This window comes from Heterocephalus glaber, unplaced genomic scaffold, assembly GCF_053883595.1.
Source record: "Heterocephalus glaber isolate CG9 unplaced genomic scaffold, H.glaber_assembly_v1.0 deba00001497, whole genome shotgun sequence".
Classification (NCBI taxonomy): Eukaryota; Metazoa; Chordata; class Mammalia; order Rodentia; family Bathyergidae; genus Heterocephalus; species Heterocephalus glaber.
Genome location: NW_028258320.1, coordinates 7768499 through 7781796, shown reverse-complemented (window position 1 = coordinate 7781796; position 13298 = coordinate 7768499). Strand labels below are relative to the sequence as shown.

General features: G+C 45.9%; 1 protein-coding gene across 17 annotated transcripts in view; it reads left to right on the top strand.

Moving 5' to 3' along the window:
• The window catches only part of Rcan2 (regulator of calcineurin 2), a 163610-nt gene that overhangs the window by 105597 nt on the left and 44715 nt on the right, over positions 1 to 13298 (top strand). The window contains exon 1 of one of the 17 annotated variants that reach the window (XM_013072977.3): positions 1330 to 3648. The exons of the other annotated variants lie outside the window; for them this stretch is intronic. Coding sequence (XP_012928431.1) covers positions 3562 to 3648 — 87 coding nt within the window. The 5' untranslated portion in view covers positions 1330 to 3561. Of the gene's footprint in view, positions 1 to 1329; positions 3649 to 13298 lie in introns of those variants that run through there. 17 annotated transcript variants of the gene reach the window in all.

The following is a 13298-nucleotide window of genomic DNA, read 5'->3' as shown; positions in this document are numbered from 1 at the left end:
CTGCTTAGTAGAAAAAAGGAATTATTCCAACAACTATAAAACAAAATAATATGTACTTTTTAATGGAGTATGTCCTGAGGCCCAGAAGAATTAGAAAAACTCCTTATGCCCTTCCTTTTAGCGTTTATACTGTGATTCTGCAACTGCTGTTCATCTAGTATGGGACAAGGCAAATGTTGCTGGTAAGAACTGAGATGGCTGGTGTGCAAGGAGGGGACACAGAAGTTAGATAATGTTGAGCTGAAGCCTTGTGGTCCTGGCCTTGAATTGGAATTATCAGTCTGAACTCATGAAGTATGTTATCTTTAGAATATATTTATATCTTCCCTAGCTCTGTCCATGGAACAGGCTTGTAAACAATACCCAGCCCAGTACAAAGATCGCCTCTAAATATATAGATTGTGATCTCAAAATAGGCTGAAATATTTACTAAATGGAACTGAGAATCCTTGGAGAAATGCCTGACTCCTTATCTGGGGCAGGAAATGAACAAGATGAGATTGGAACATCTTGTCATGGCAGAAGGCAAAGACTGCTGGGATCTGCTGGAAAGACTTGGGAGCCACCTTATTACACTTCCTCCAAGATAGCCCAGGCAGGCTACTGAGCTTCAGTAAGATAAAACCACAATAGATTAAAAACCATCAAATCTGTCTAACCCGAGTTTATAACAATACTTTCAAAAGAAAGAAAGAAAAAAAAACCTTCCATGATCTTTGGAAGATAGTAAGGAAGCACAAACGTAGAAAGACAACCATCACTTGCAACTTCTAGCAAATGGGCAGGTGCAGGTATTGAACATGAAAGTCCACTAATGTCACAGGAGAGGGACAGCGGGCATTATGCACACACCGAGGGCCAGATACCATGCTGTCCTCACAGAGCCCATGGTGGCCACTGCTGCCATCACCATCTCTAGGAGGGTGGAAGGTGGCGGGTCCTGCTGCCCAAGTGGAGAGGACAGTGCCAGCTCAGCTGTCAGGCCTCTGAGAATGGCCAGCCCGAGGGGAGGGAAGCGGCCCTGGGAAAGGTGTTTGTATCAGGCCTGGTCCCTTCCCTTCCTGAGGTCAGGCAGTAGAAGGGCAGTGGTCTGGGTGACTGCCAGGATACTCTGGCCAGGTGAGCTGAGCAGGGCTGTCCACACCAGGGCTCCACTGTCAGATCAGCAGGGTGATCTCTAGACACATGCACATGTGTGCCCTGCATGGGCCACTCTGTCCCCAGAGGTCAGCAGGCGTCTCTATTGGTCTGTGTCTCTGTATTTGCCTTTTCAGATTCACTCATTTACAGTATTTATCCATTTGTATTTCCTGTATTTATGAGAGGACCTCCCAAGTGTCAGACATTCTTGTGACCCCTGGAAATACACCACTGGGATCGGAAACACTACACATCAGGGTACTTCTTTGCAGACAGTGGATTGCTGGGCATTTGTCAGTAGGCCTCTACGGGAAAGCCTTAAAAAGTAAATTTCAGGATATGAAAAAATGTTTATTTCAGTTTGGCTTCTTGAACAGAAGCCAGTGGTATTGAGAATCATGCTCATATTTGTGTATACTTTCCATTTTGGCTGTAATTATGCAAACCCCATGTACCTACTCAGCAACTCTGCCTGGTCCTCCACAGTCAGCCAGGTGGGCATTGCAGGGCCCCTCAAGGTTGGCATCACCTGGCTTTTCCTTCCTTGTAAATTTCAGGCTTCAGTTAAATTTAATCCTTAATGTGGCTTCCTTCACCCCAGGAGCATTTCCGCTCCATTCTTCTCTGGCCAGAGGGCTCTGCTTACTCCTCTGCCTGCCAATTGTCATAGCCATATTTCAAGGTCAGAGCCAAGGCCAGGCCCCCCTTGCTGCCCACCTGCTGGTCTAACATGGCATCTAACATTTCGCAGTCACGGTTCCCTCATCCCTCCGAAAGTGCTATTGAGTTCTATGCACACAGAACTTCCTGTTTCCCACAGTGCTCGAGAGCATGGCAGCCCTGTGAGCACACCCTGAGACACTCTAAGTGTCTGTCTGCGGACAGGTCCCTTTTAGCATGGAAAAGTCCTAGTTGAAGGGAACGCTGTGCTCAAGTGTGATCCAGTGACCAAACTTCTACTCTCCTGCTGAAATGTCACCTGTCTCATCTGCATGTGAAATTAGTGTTTTGTCCAACCCTGTGCAGGAGAGGTACCAATCCATTGGAAATCACAACATTCCTGCTGGGTGTGGTGGTGCACGCCTGTAATCCCAGCATTTGGGAAGCTGAGGCAGGAGGATCACTGTGAGTTCAAGGCCAGTCAGGGCTCTGTATCTCTAGACCCTGTCTCCAAAAAAAAAAAAAAATCCTAATGTTCCTATATGGCTACTAGAGAGGCAGCTGTGTTCCTCCCCCAGTCAGCTCCTGCTGGGATGTCAGGGAGATCCACTGGGACTTGCATAAGCAAGAGTAAAATTAAAACCAATCTGATATTCCTTTCTGCTCACTCCCGCTGTCAAAGAAGTCTACTCCTGTTTGATTGAGTCATTACACGTATATCATCTTCTCTCTGTTAAGGGCTCAAAATATAAAGTGCATTAGCCACAGCCCTGCCCTTCAGGGTTTTGCAACCAAGAGAAGGAGGTTGAGAAAGCTAAGGGATCCATCCAGGGTCTCAGGCAAAGTAGCGCCCGAGGATCTGACAGTGACCCACATCAGTGATTCTGCCATCTGTCCCCAGGCTCGGCGTTTGCTCTGACTCCTTTCTACTGCCTGCCTGTGGTTTGAATGACCTTGGAGACAGTCTGAAAACCTGAGCTTATAAGGGTGCTTTTAGTTACAGGTCTGCACTTGTGTGCTTCAAATAGAATTTCCACCAACTGCTAATCACCTCCTCTTACCAGCCTGCCGAAATGACGAACAACCAGCTCTTTAGTCACCCCAAGAATGGATTTCTATTCAGCCTGTGCCTGGGATGAATTAAGGATGCCCAGAACATGCGCAGCTGCTTTGAGTGGCAAGGAGCAATTAACAGGAGCGAAGTAATTTGCAAAATGCCCCAACTTCCTGCTGCTCATCTCTGAGGCAGAAAATTGTCCAACCTGAGCCCCAGGAGGCTCCTTGTGGCATTTCGCTCACCTATCCTGCCAGAGTGGAACCTCTGGTGTCAGATGCCCCCAACCAACCCCTGCTTTTTTTTGTGCAAACACAACCACTGGGCTGAAACAACAGCTATGACTCAGTTCCTCGCTAACGCTGCCTGAATTGATTTAGCCGGAGCTCAGATTTAGCACATAATCATGTTCAATTTGCTCCACTGCGCTGCCTGGAGATAAAAGGCTTGCAGGGAAAAAAAAAAAAAAAAAAAAAAAAAAAAAACAGCTTCAGCTTGTGTCAGTCTCGGCGGTGATGTCATTGCCATGAGCGAGCTGGTCCTCCACTGTGCGCCTCAGACACCGAGGGCTGTGTGCAGCGGGAGTGGGCACCAGGTGCCCGAGTTCCGGAGCAGGGCAGTCCCCGGGCCAGCCCTGCACCGCCAGAGCCTCTGCCCTCCACGCACAGCGCAGGGTGCCTGGCTCTTCACTGCAAACTCAGGAGGGGATGCCAGCCCCTAGCATGGACTGTGATGTCTCCACGCTGGTTGCCTGTGTGGTGGACGTGGAGGTCTTTACCAACCAGGAGGTGAAGGTATGCACCTGCAGTGTTATTGTTCATGGTCACTGTTGCTGGACCTGCCTGGCGGAGCCTTTTTCATATACAGACATAAGACTTTAGTTAATAGTTTTCTGCTCAGAGTCAGCACCAGAAATGCATGTGGTGAAGGCTGTATTAATTAGAATTAGTTAGACAGGGGCCAGCTGCTGTTTTTGAAAATGAGATCAGCATTGCCTGCTTTCCCTGCTCTTTTCTGTTATGTGACCCTCTTGGGCATCTCTTTCCCAGTAGATTCGTTCGCATTGTCTTTTATTTAATGTACCTTTGTCAACAAGGAGAACTTGCCAGTCCTTCATTTCTAAGGGTTTGGAATCAATGATTAGCCAAAGAACATGCACGTATTAAGCACTGCGATCCGGAAGCCCTGCCAGGGGGACAGTACCCCTTTGTGGTGTGTCACTTAAATGTCCTGGGAGGTGGGCTTCCCTTAGAACAAAAGCTTTTCTGCAGACTGCAGATTCTGTCTCCAGCCCTCCGGGAACTGAAGTTAGACAGCAGCTGCCTGCATTTTCTTTGTCATGTGAAGGAAGCAAGTCATTTTCCATGCATGGTGGCCCATCAGGAAAGTTCGGGCAAAAATAAATTTTGTATCCTGAGGCTCAGCATCCCACAGGCTCGATTTCCCTGAGGGCCTGCAGCAATTGTTTTAATTGTCATTCCTGCTTCCTGATGATGTGCATTCTTGTGTGTTTTTTTATTGATTGTCTATTATGAAAAAGATTCCATCTGTAGAATAAGAATTTTTATTCTCTCACATTGAGTATAAGAACAAGCTGAAGCTTCTTATCTAAACAGTTCGCACAGGCACGTGTGTGCGCACGCACACACACACACACACACACACACAAAAGGACAGTTGTTTGTCATGCGGTGGGAGGAAGGAAAGGCAAATTATGTTGCATAACCATTTATTATCCTTACATACTTTAGTCTTAAAATCCTTGAATTCCTCATTGTCCGAGGCACAGGGGACATGCTGGGGCCCCCTAGGGGAGTGTTATATATTATAAGCACAACCCATGGCCGTGTTGTTCATGATTGCAGTTCTGAGCCATCTTTTGAAATGGATTCAGTCATCTGGTACGTGGTTCCCACATATTTTAAACATTTCTCTGTATTTCCCAGTTCTTAGCTAGTGCAGTAGAAGAGTCTACCACTTGTCATACGGTATGAAGGTTTAAAACATCAGATCAGAGAGGCCTCGAACTGCCAGTGTTGGTGTCTAGAGTGAAAATATGCATGTGAGGACTGCGTGCTCCAACGGGGATGACAGTCACCAAATCATCCGAGTTTAAAGCTGACCTCAAATCCCCTGTGTGTGACTGGGGAGAGCCATTTCCAGAAACTGCAGAAACAATAGAGTCAAACTTCACAGCTTTCTCCTGGCCTCCACCTCTGTCTTGTTTATACACCTTCCCAAAGAACATCACGAGATGCTCACAACTCTTTGTGGCTCAAGACACTATAGTGAAGAGCTATTTATCAGAGACCTCAATTGACCAGGCACTGTGCTTGTGCAGGAAGGAATTTAAAATAGGCTTGTATGATACATACCTAAAACAATCACTTGCCTGATATTCCTTAAAGACAGAGAACATTTTGTGGAATTAAAGGGACACAGAGTTCTTAAAGATGGTTGTATTTGAGTGCTTGGGATGGCTTCATGGAGATACTGGTATTTAAACTCGAAGAGGGTAGATTTTATACAGCAAGATGACTGCAAGGGACTGAGTCAGTTCATTTGTTCTCCAGGAGAGATGGGGCAGTGGCGAAGGAAGTGCTTTTGGTCAGATAAGAAAGCAGCTGATGTGCTTCAGAAATACAGGGGTTTTCTGGAAAGACTCATGGGTTATATGTATTTTTCTGCTGATCGCTCTGAATCATTAAGGGCAAGTTATCCTGGTTGTGCCTTAGTTTTCTTATCTGTAAAGTAGGGATAATAGTAATACTTACCTCACTGGCTTAGCAGAAGGATTAGATAAATGTATGCATTTAAAACAGTGAACACCGAGCCTGACTCATAGTCAGTATTTGGTAAAAGTTAGGATCTCCAGCATCATCACTGCCCTCTTTTCAGGTGGTCTCTGAAAGTAACTGCTTTTACTAGTTTATTGGAATGTCTTTGCTCCAGCTGAGTTTCCAGGCCACAGAAAGTGTTTTCCCTCCCACCCTGTCCCAACACACACACAGAAACATGGCCTTCCATTTCAAGCATGTAATCACTTAAAGCAGTGGCACTGCAACTATGAAAGATCTCTGTTGTACTTCTTAAAAATGAACCAATTAAGGAGGCCCAAGAGATGTGTTGAGAAAACCTGCAAATTCTTTGTTCAAAACTGATCATTGCTTATTATCATAAAGAGATTCAAACGTAAAATTCAGGACACCAAGCAAAGTTTCCCAGAAGAAAAACCTTCCTCTCAATTTGTTGCTAATGACAGTCAAGCATGGAGCTGGGAGCTGCTTTCTTCAAGGTCTTCGATATGTGAAGACTGTCAAATGGGAGGCAAGTGGTAGGGTCGGCCTCACCTGCCTGTGTTGCTGCTGGCTTAGTCTCAGCTCCCCTTCTACATGGAGCTCCACACAGGAAAGCAGCCACCCCAGGGAGAGGCCATCAGATGCCAGTGTTCACAAGAACGGCCATTGGCAGGGGCAGAGGCAGATACCAATGCTCTTCCTGGTGGTGACCTTAGAACGTCACTTCATGGTTGTTTTAGCTTCTGCAGTAGTGGCCCTTCAGACCAATTTCCTAAATTTTGTTGATGGCGCTAAGCAATAGTACTAAAGTGAAGAAGAAATTAGGGAGATGGAGTTCTGCCATATTCATCTTTCTCTGGAAATTCCATTGGTGGCATTGTGGACTTAGCTGTCTGTTTTGTACCGGAAGAGTTCTCAGAAAAATCTAGAAATTTGGAGCCCTTAATAGAAGGGAAATGATATCTGATGAGCTGCAGGGCTTTGTGCCTGTGTATGGCACATACAGGGTTGGTTTCCTTCCACTTCCTTCTCAGATTTCTGAAAATAGTCTTCTTCCCTTGGAAACATGAAAGGAATCCAAAGATGGGTAATGAAATTTACACTGCACTTGATTCCAGTGGTTCATAAACCAGCCTGCACATTGCTATACCCTGGAGAGCTCTTAAAAATATTGATGGTGCCCAGGCCCCATGCCCAGTACTTACCACACAGCTGGTCTGAATGGAGTCCAGGTGGAGCTCATTGTACAAAGCCAGTGCTGTCTCTGCTTGTCGCAGTGGATACACGTGCGGTAAGCCAGGGATGGCTAGAGTAAACTGCTGCTGAAGTCTTTCGATTCATATCCCCCAAACTAAGCCTGATGTGTGCAACTTTGGTCTCTGAGCTGTGTTGAGACTCTCCTCACATTCTCTAGCAGCTCACTCTAGCCACAGCCCCTCCACCTGTTTTGAGGTCACAGGAAATGGTTTTCTTGAGCAGTGTCCCCCCTTCTTTAGGGGAGTCTGAACCTGAAGTTGCCCCTGCTCTGCAGGGGTGACTTCCCTCACTGAGAAAGAGTGGGTGCCTTTTCTGGGGCTAGAGGGCCCCTGGTGCATGTCCCAGCATCCAGCCTCATCCTCATGGGCTGCCATCTTTGGAGATGGGACCCACACAGCCCCATTTGCTCATGAGAACAGACGGGAGGCATGGCACATTCTACCGGAAGCACAGAATCCAGTGGTATATCCGCCCAGGCATTGTGGAGGGCACTTCCTGCCTTCCAGGCTAAGCACTGGGCCCTAGAGACAGGCAGGGCAGAGGCCCCTGCCCCAAGGAGAGCCCCTGCTCACAGGAACGGACACTAGACAGCAAGGAATGTCCCCAGGAGTGTCAGCGGTGACCACGGCTGTACAGAAAGCTGGAGCATGGTGTGGAGTGAGTGACCATCCCAGGGGAGAGGAGTTTTCTAAAGGTCGTTGTTCCAGCGTCACTCAGAGATCTGAATGAGTGATGGCACCATGGGTAGATCAGAGAGGGAGTGGCAGTTGGAGAGGCTCCATCATACCCAACGTGTTCCCACCCAGTCCTCCATTTTAGCCTTTTCCCGTCATGCCTTCATTCAGGGACTAGCAGAGTCTGTCCTTGTCTCGGGCTGTAATTTATTTCCAGAAAATCATACTTAACCTAATAACCTCATCCTACAGTTTTAGCCTGTTGGATGATTTGACAGAGGGGAAAATATGAGCAGAAGTTTGTTTTCAGCATAGTAATTCTTTATGTGCTTGGAATCTTGGGGTTGTCATACATCAGGTATTTCCTCTTCTGAAAGGTATTCTTCCTGATTTACAGTGGTACCTCACAGAATTGTGGAAAGAATTAAGTTTGCGATTATAGTGAGATACCACTATATTTTTATTTTTGACTGGCATGTAATTGTATACCTGATGGGGTACAATGTAAAGTTTTGATTCATATTTGCATTGTGTAATGCTTAAATCAAGGTGATTGGCATAGCTAGCAACTTAACACTGATCATTTCTTTGTGGTAAGCATTCAGAATCTTCTCTAGCTGTTTGGAAATATGCAATGCAGGATAGTTGCCCACCTGTGCAGCCAATGTCAGGTCCTACTTCTGTGGGTAACTGGAGGATGGGACCTATTGACCTGTCTTTCTGCATCCTCCCTCCCCAGCCACTGGGAACCATTGATCTACTCTTAACTTCATGGGATCAACTTTCTTAGATCCTACCTGTGAATGAGATCATGTAGTATTTGTCCTTCTGTGCCTGGTTTATTTTACTTATTAGAACATCCTTCAAGCTCACCCATGCTGTCACACGTTGCAAGGCTTTAAGGTCACTCCTAAGTCTTATTTCTGCCCTCTTCATTTGAGCATTTTCCAATATCCTTCCAGTCCATGTGACCTTTGACAAGTCTCTTAACTTTTCTGGACATCTCATAATCATGCTGAGAAAAACAACATTTTGTATATTTTGTGTTCCTTTAGACACAACAACACAGGGAATGACTCAGAGTATGTCTGTCATGCTGCTGAGTTATGAAAAAGACCCACACATTGTGGCCCCTTAGTAGAGTGACACATCTTTGTCACTTGAAGCACAGGAAACCTCAGATCACTTGTGCCATTTGGGAGAGTGGTAGGGGACAAGGATGGGAGAGCAGATGACTGGGGGGTGTGGGGGTATCGGGTGTGGGGTGCAGTTTGGAAGATAAGCCGGGGAGTGTGTGTCAGGAGAGATGGCTGAGCTTTGTCCCTGTGTTTGAAGAAATTGCCAGTGGTGGGCGATGGTCTGGGAACCTCACAGTACCGAGACCTCTAACTTGTTTCTGGGATCTTCAAACCCACACATCCACACCGTAACTTAGATGCATTTGCACTGCAGAGAACTTGATACTCAGAAATGGAAAACTCTGGAGTTATGCAGAAATGAAAAACTCCAGTAAGCAAATTGTTAAGTTGACCAAAACCCTCATTCCTTATTCAGTTGAGTATAGTATTAAATAATAATTTGTTACCTATCTGGTTAGTTTATGGAAATCAGAAGGGAGTAGGTAGAGTCACACGTACTAGATTCTAATCTGCTCCCAAACAAAAGCTTGCTCTTTCTTCCACAATACCACGGACTAGCACTGAGACCATTTTGAAAATAAAGGAATTAATGTGAAATGTAGAGTTACAAATAACTAACCTAAAAAAACCTGAAGGAATGTACCATTCTCAAATATGCAGATACTGAGCATTTTACTGCATCTGAAGAAAGTCGCAAAAGTCTTTCGCAGAGCAGGAAGAAATGATTTCATGCTGCTGACAGGTGCTCCCCGAGAGGGTAATTAGGCAGATTTCCCAGACACCTGTCACGCTGGGAAAGATGGGGCAGTGCAGATTCAACTAATGATGGTGTTCGGTGGAAAAGGCAACCACAAACCTGCTGTCTGTTTAAAAAGGCATTTAGCTGCCGAAAAGTGAGCCACTGTCAGTTTCTACCTCTCCTGAATGCCAGATTTATTAAAAAATGAAACACAGCATCTTCATTAAAATTGGTCTCCAAAAGAAATGGATTATCATACGAAACTCAGAGTATCACTGGTTTCCTAGTGATTCTGTCTAAATAAAACTATCAGGAATTGATAATGGCCTGTCTTGGTATTCTCTGATGAGACTTTGAATTAACACATAAAAAAGAAAATGACACCTGAAACATTTCTTATCCTTTGTGTTTAAGTTGCAAACTTAATAGGCATTTCAGGGAGCAGCCCAGTTCTCCACAGAGATCATAAACTTCCTAACCCATGCCTGGCCTGGTGTTTCTTTATGAAAAGGGGCAGATTTCTTTATGTGAAAGACTCTTGTCTCTTCCCAGCTGTCAACCAAAGCTGATTCCATAACCTTACCTGAGCAATGATTTCAAATGGAGATTTCAAGCAGGTGCAAAAGTTATACCTTGTCCACACCATCTAGATGGAGGAGTTTAAAATGATTAGAGAATAAAATACCTACCAAGTTAGACCTCCCCCATAGAATATTCAATATATGGGCCTTCATAACAGTACATATACACAGGAGTTTTACATATCCAAATGTATACTTACATATGTAGACACATTATATATACTTTTTCTTTTTAACCATGGAAGGTTTTTTGGTAGATATTCTAACTGTTCTGCACTGACCTATCTAAGTAGTTATTAGGAACTATATGGTTTTTTGTTTATTTGTTTGTTTGTCTGGCTTTTTGAGACATAGTCCAAGCTGGCCTTGAACTCACTATATAGCCAAGGCTGGCCTTGAACTTCTGATCCTCCTGCCTCAGCCTCCTGAGTGCTGAGACTATAGGCATGCACCACCACTCCCTGCTAAAATCTGCATGTTGTTAACCATGCCAAAGAATCAAAGATAGTTTCTGGCCAGATCTTCCCATTCACTAAATACCAGGCATGGGGCACATACCAGGTAGTCCATGCAGTGCCCAAGCCATTTATTTATCTGCCCATTGAAAACAAGTTCCTGATATTCAGAGAAGTTAATTTTTTTATACAACATCACATAGCTATTCATTGGCATAAATGGGACTTAAAGTGTTCTTTCTACTCTGAAATACCTCTAAGGATTAATGAATAAGTGATTAATTAAATTTTGGAGTGTGAACCTTAGAAGGTAAAGGATTGCATTCGAATATAATATTTATCTGATAATCCAAACTCTGTTATTGTCTTGTGTTTCTCATGGGTGACAGTGCTGCTACTTTTCTGTAAGTCAGTAGTTGAGATCATTTTCATGTTTCTCAGTAAGTCTATTGTCGTGATGATTGTAGGCATAGCATCTATTTTAGGTTCTGTTTTAGAATCTGTTTCAAAATCCAGTTGTGGCGTATACTTGCGGGAAAGCTTTCTAGGGCTCAGCAGGAGCCTGTCACACCTGGCTGCACAGCTTCTGTCCCTCTTTGTGTCACCCAGCAGCTCCCAGCAGCTCCATGGGGCACTGACTGGGAAGAACAGCAAAACACCAATAGGAAAACAGTGATGATGATATTTTACTTTTGGACATTGCTTTCCAAATACGCAATACTCCCTTTTTCCCCCAGGAAACCTGCAAGGTAAACAAGATCACAAAACTCAGAAGGGGAAAACTTGGATACAAAGCAAGGTCTCCTAGTGCATTATCCTCGCGGGCACCCATAGTGCAGCTAAAAGAATCAATTTCCTGTTCACTGACTTCCCTATAACTTTCAGTATTGACCAAGAAAGGCATCTCAGGCCACCTTTTCTGGAACAGGATGCATAAGCAATGAACAAACTTAATAATAGCAGCAGAGTATCGAACACTTGGTATTCATTGGACCCTACACAAAGCAATTTTATTCATCCATTCATTCATGCATTCATCAAATATGTATCAGTGCCTTCCATAGTCAAGGCCCGGGACCCTGGAGAGACAGAGATGAAGGGCAACTTGGTGAAAAGCCTGTGCAGTGCTGGCCTTTATTCCACTCAGTTCCATTTCCCACAAAGGACAGCGCTGCTTGGACCTCTGCAGGGCCTCCTCTGCCGACACAGGCCACGTGAGACGGAAGAGAGCCTGGGGTCTTGGGTCGGACGTCCTGGTGCAAAGTCCCTACCAGGCATGACCTTGAGCAAGAGGAGCTTGACTGCCCTATGCCTCACTTTTCCCCACTGCAACATGGTGAATGGAACTCAGAATGGTGCTGGCCTCAGAGGTTGGCAGAAAGGGCTAAGTGCCCTTGAGGACTATTTAAACCCTGGCATACCATCTGGCCGATGGGGTGCAGCGATGTCATCTGTCATTGTCATCACAGTTATGAATGGTGGACATCTTACGTGGAGTTTGGGCTTCTTCCTGCATGCCCCTCATTGGAGCAGACTTCTGTGGTAGTGGTCACCTGGTCTTCTCCCTGGCGCAGCGGTGCCCTGACCTCAGGACGTTCTCAGTCACAGAGGGTGGAGAGGGAAACCCCAGCTCAACAGAAAGGAACCACAGTCCCTCAGGGTTCAGGAGGCTGTAGCTCCACCAGGCTGTGCCTTCTCCCCATAGGTAGGAGGCAGCAGGATTGGAGGGTCCGGGTGGGCAGGGCGTGAGTCCACTCTGCAGGCTCAGTGGGGTGTGGCAGGCGCCCTGGAGGACAAAGACATGAGGGAGGAGCAGGCGCAGGGTTGGAACCCAGACACGAGAATAAAGCCCAGGCCTTGCCATGGTCCTCAGGGTCTGTCAGACCTCGACCAACTCCTTGCTGATCTCCTCTCCTTGCATTGCTGCCCTTCTCTCGGGCTCTGATCACTCACTCCTGCCCATCCCAGGTTCCTCTGTGCTGACACCAAGTCCCCTGCCTGTGGGCATCCACACAGCTTAGCCTCCACCCCTTGTCTGCTGAACAGCCCTGCCCGTCAGCCCTTCTCCACCTGAGCCTGCCCTGTCCCTGCACAGATGCAGGATGGCACATTTTCTTTTGTGGTCCATCGTCCGTCTGCCCAGTAGAATGCCAGCTTCATGAGGGCAGGGGCTTTTCTCTGTCCACACGGTGCCCCAAGGGACTAGTAGGCAGTGACATGGAGAAAGTGTGTGCTAACCCATGAGCCTGGGGCTCCAGTTCACTCCCTAGAACCGTGACGTCGAACCTGTGGCACGTATGCCACAGCGCACACACAGAGCCCTCTCCACAATGACATCATGAGTAGTGTGAGTTATTTTCCTAAACTAAAACCTCCGTATTCATGTTTAATTGCAGTGTCAGTACTTTATGATAAATAAGTGAGTTTTAGTTTGGGCAATTGGTCTCTAAAAGGTAATGCCATCGTTGTCCTTGAAGGACAAGGCTGGCTGAAAGCCCCAGGTCAAGGCCAACTTGAATATGAAGCCAGGGAGTGGTGTGGTTTCCAGGCAGCATGCTCATAAGGGAAAGAGACCGAGTTCAGAACCTTCCAAGTAGATCTGAGCACCTCTTTCTGAGTGGGAATTATAGATGGAATTATAGATTGATTTCATTACAGTCATGCTAAAGCATAATTGAAATACTTGCAATATTAACCTCCAGTTCCCATTTCTACTTTAAAACTGTGGAGGCAAATAGAAAATACATTAATTACCTAAACTGAGTGCAATTTCTCTTTCACTTAACAACCATATTGCCCTA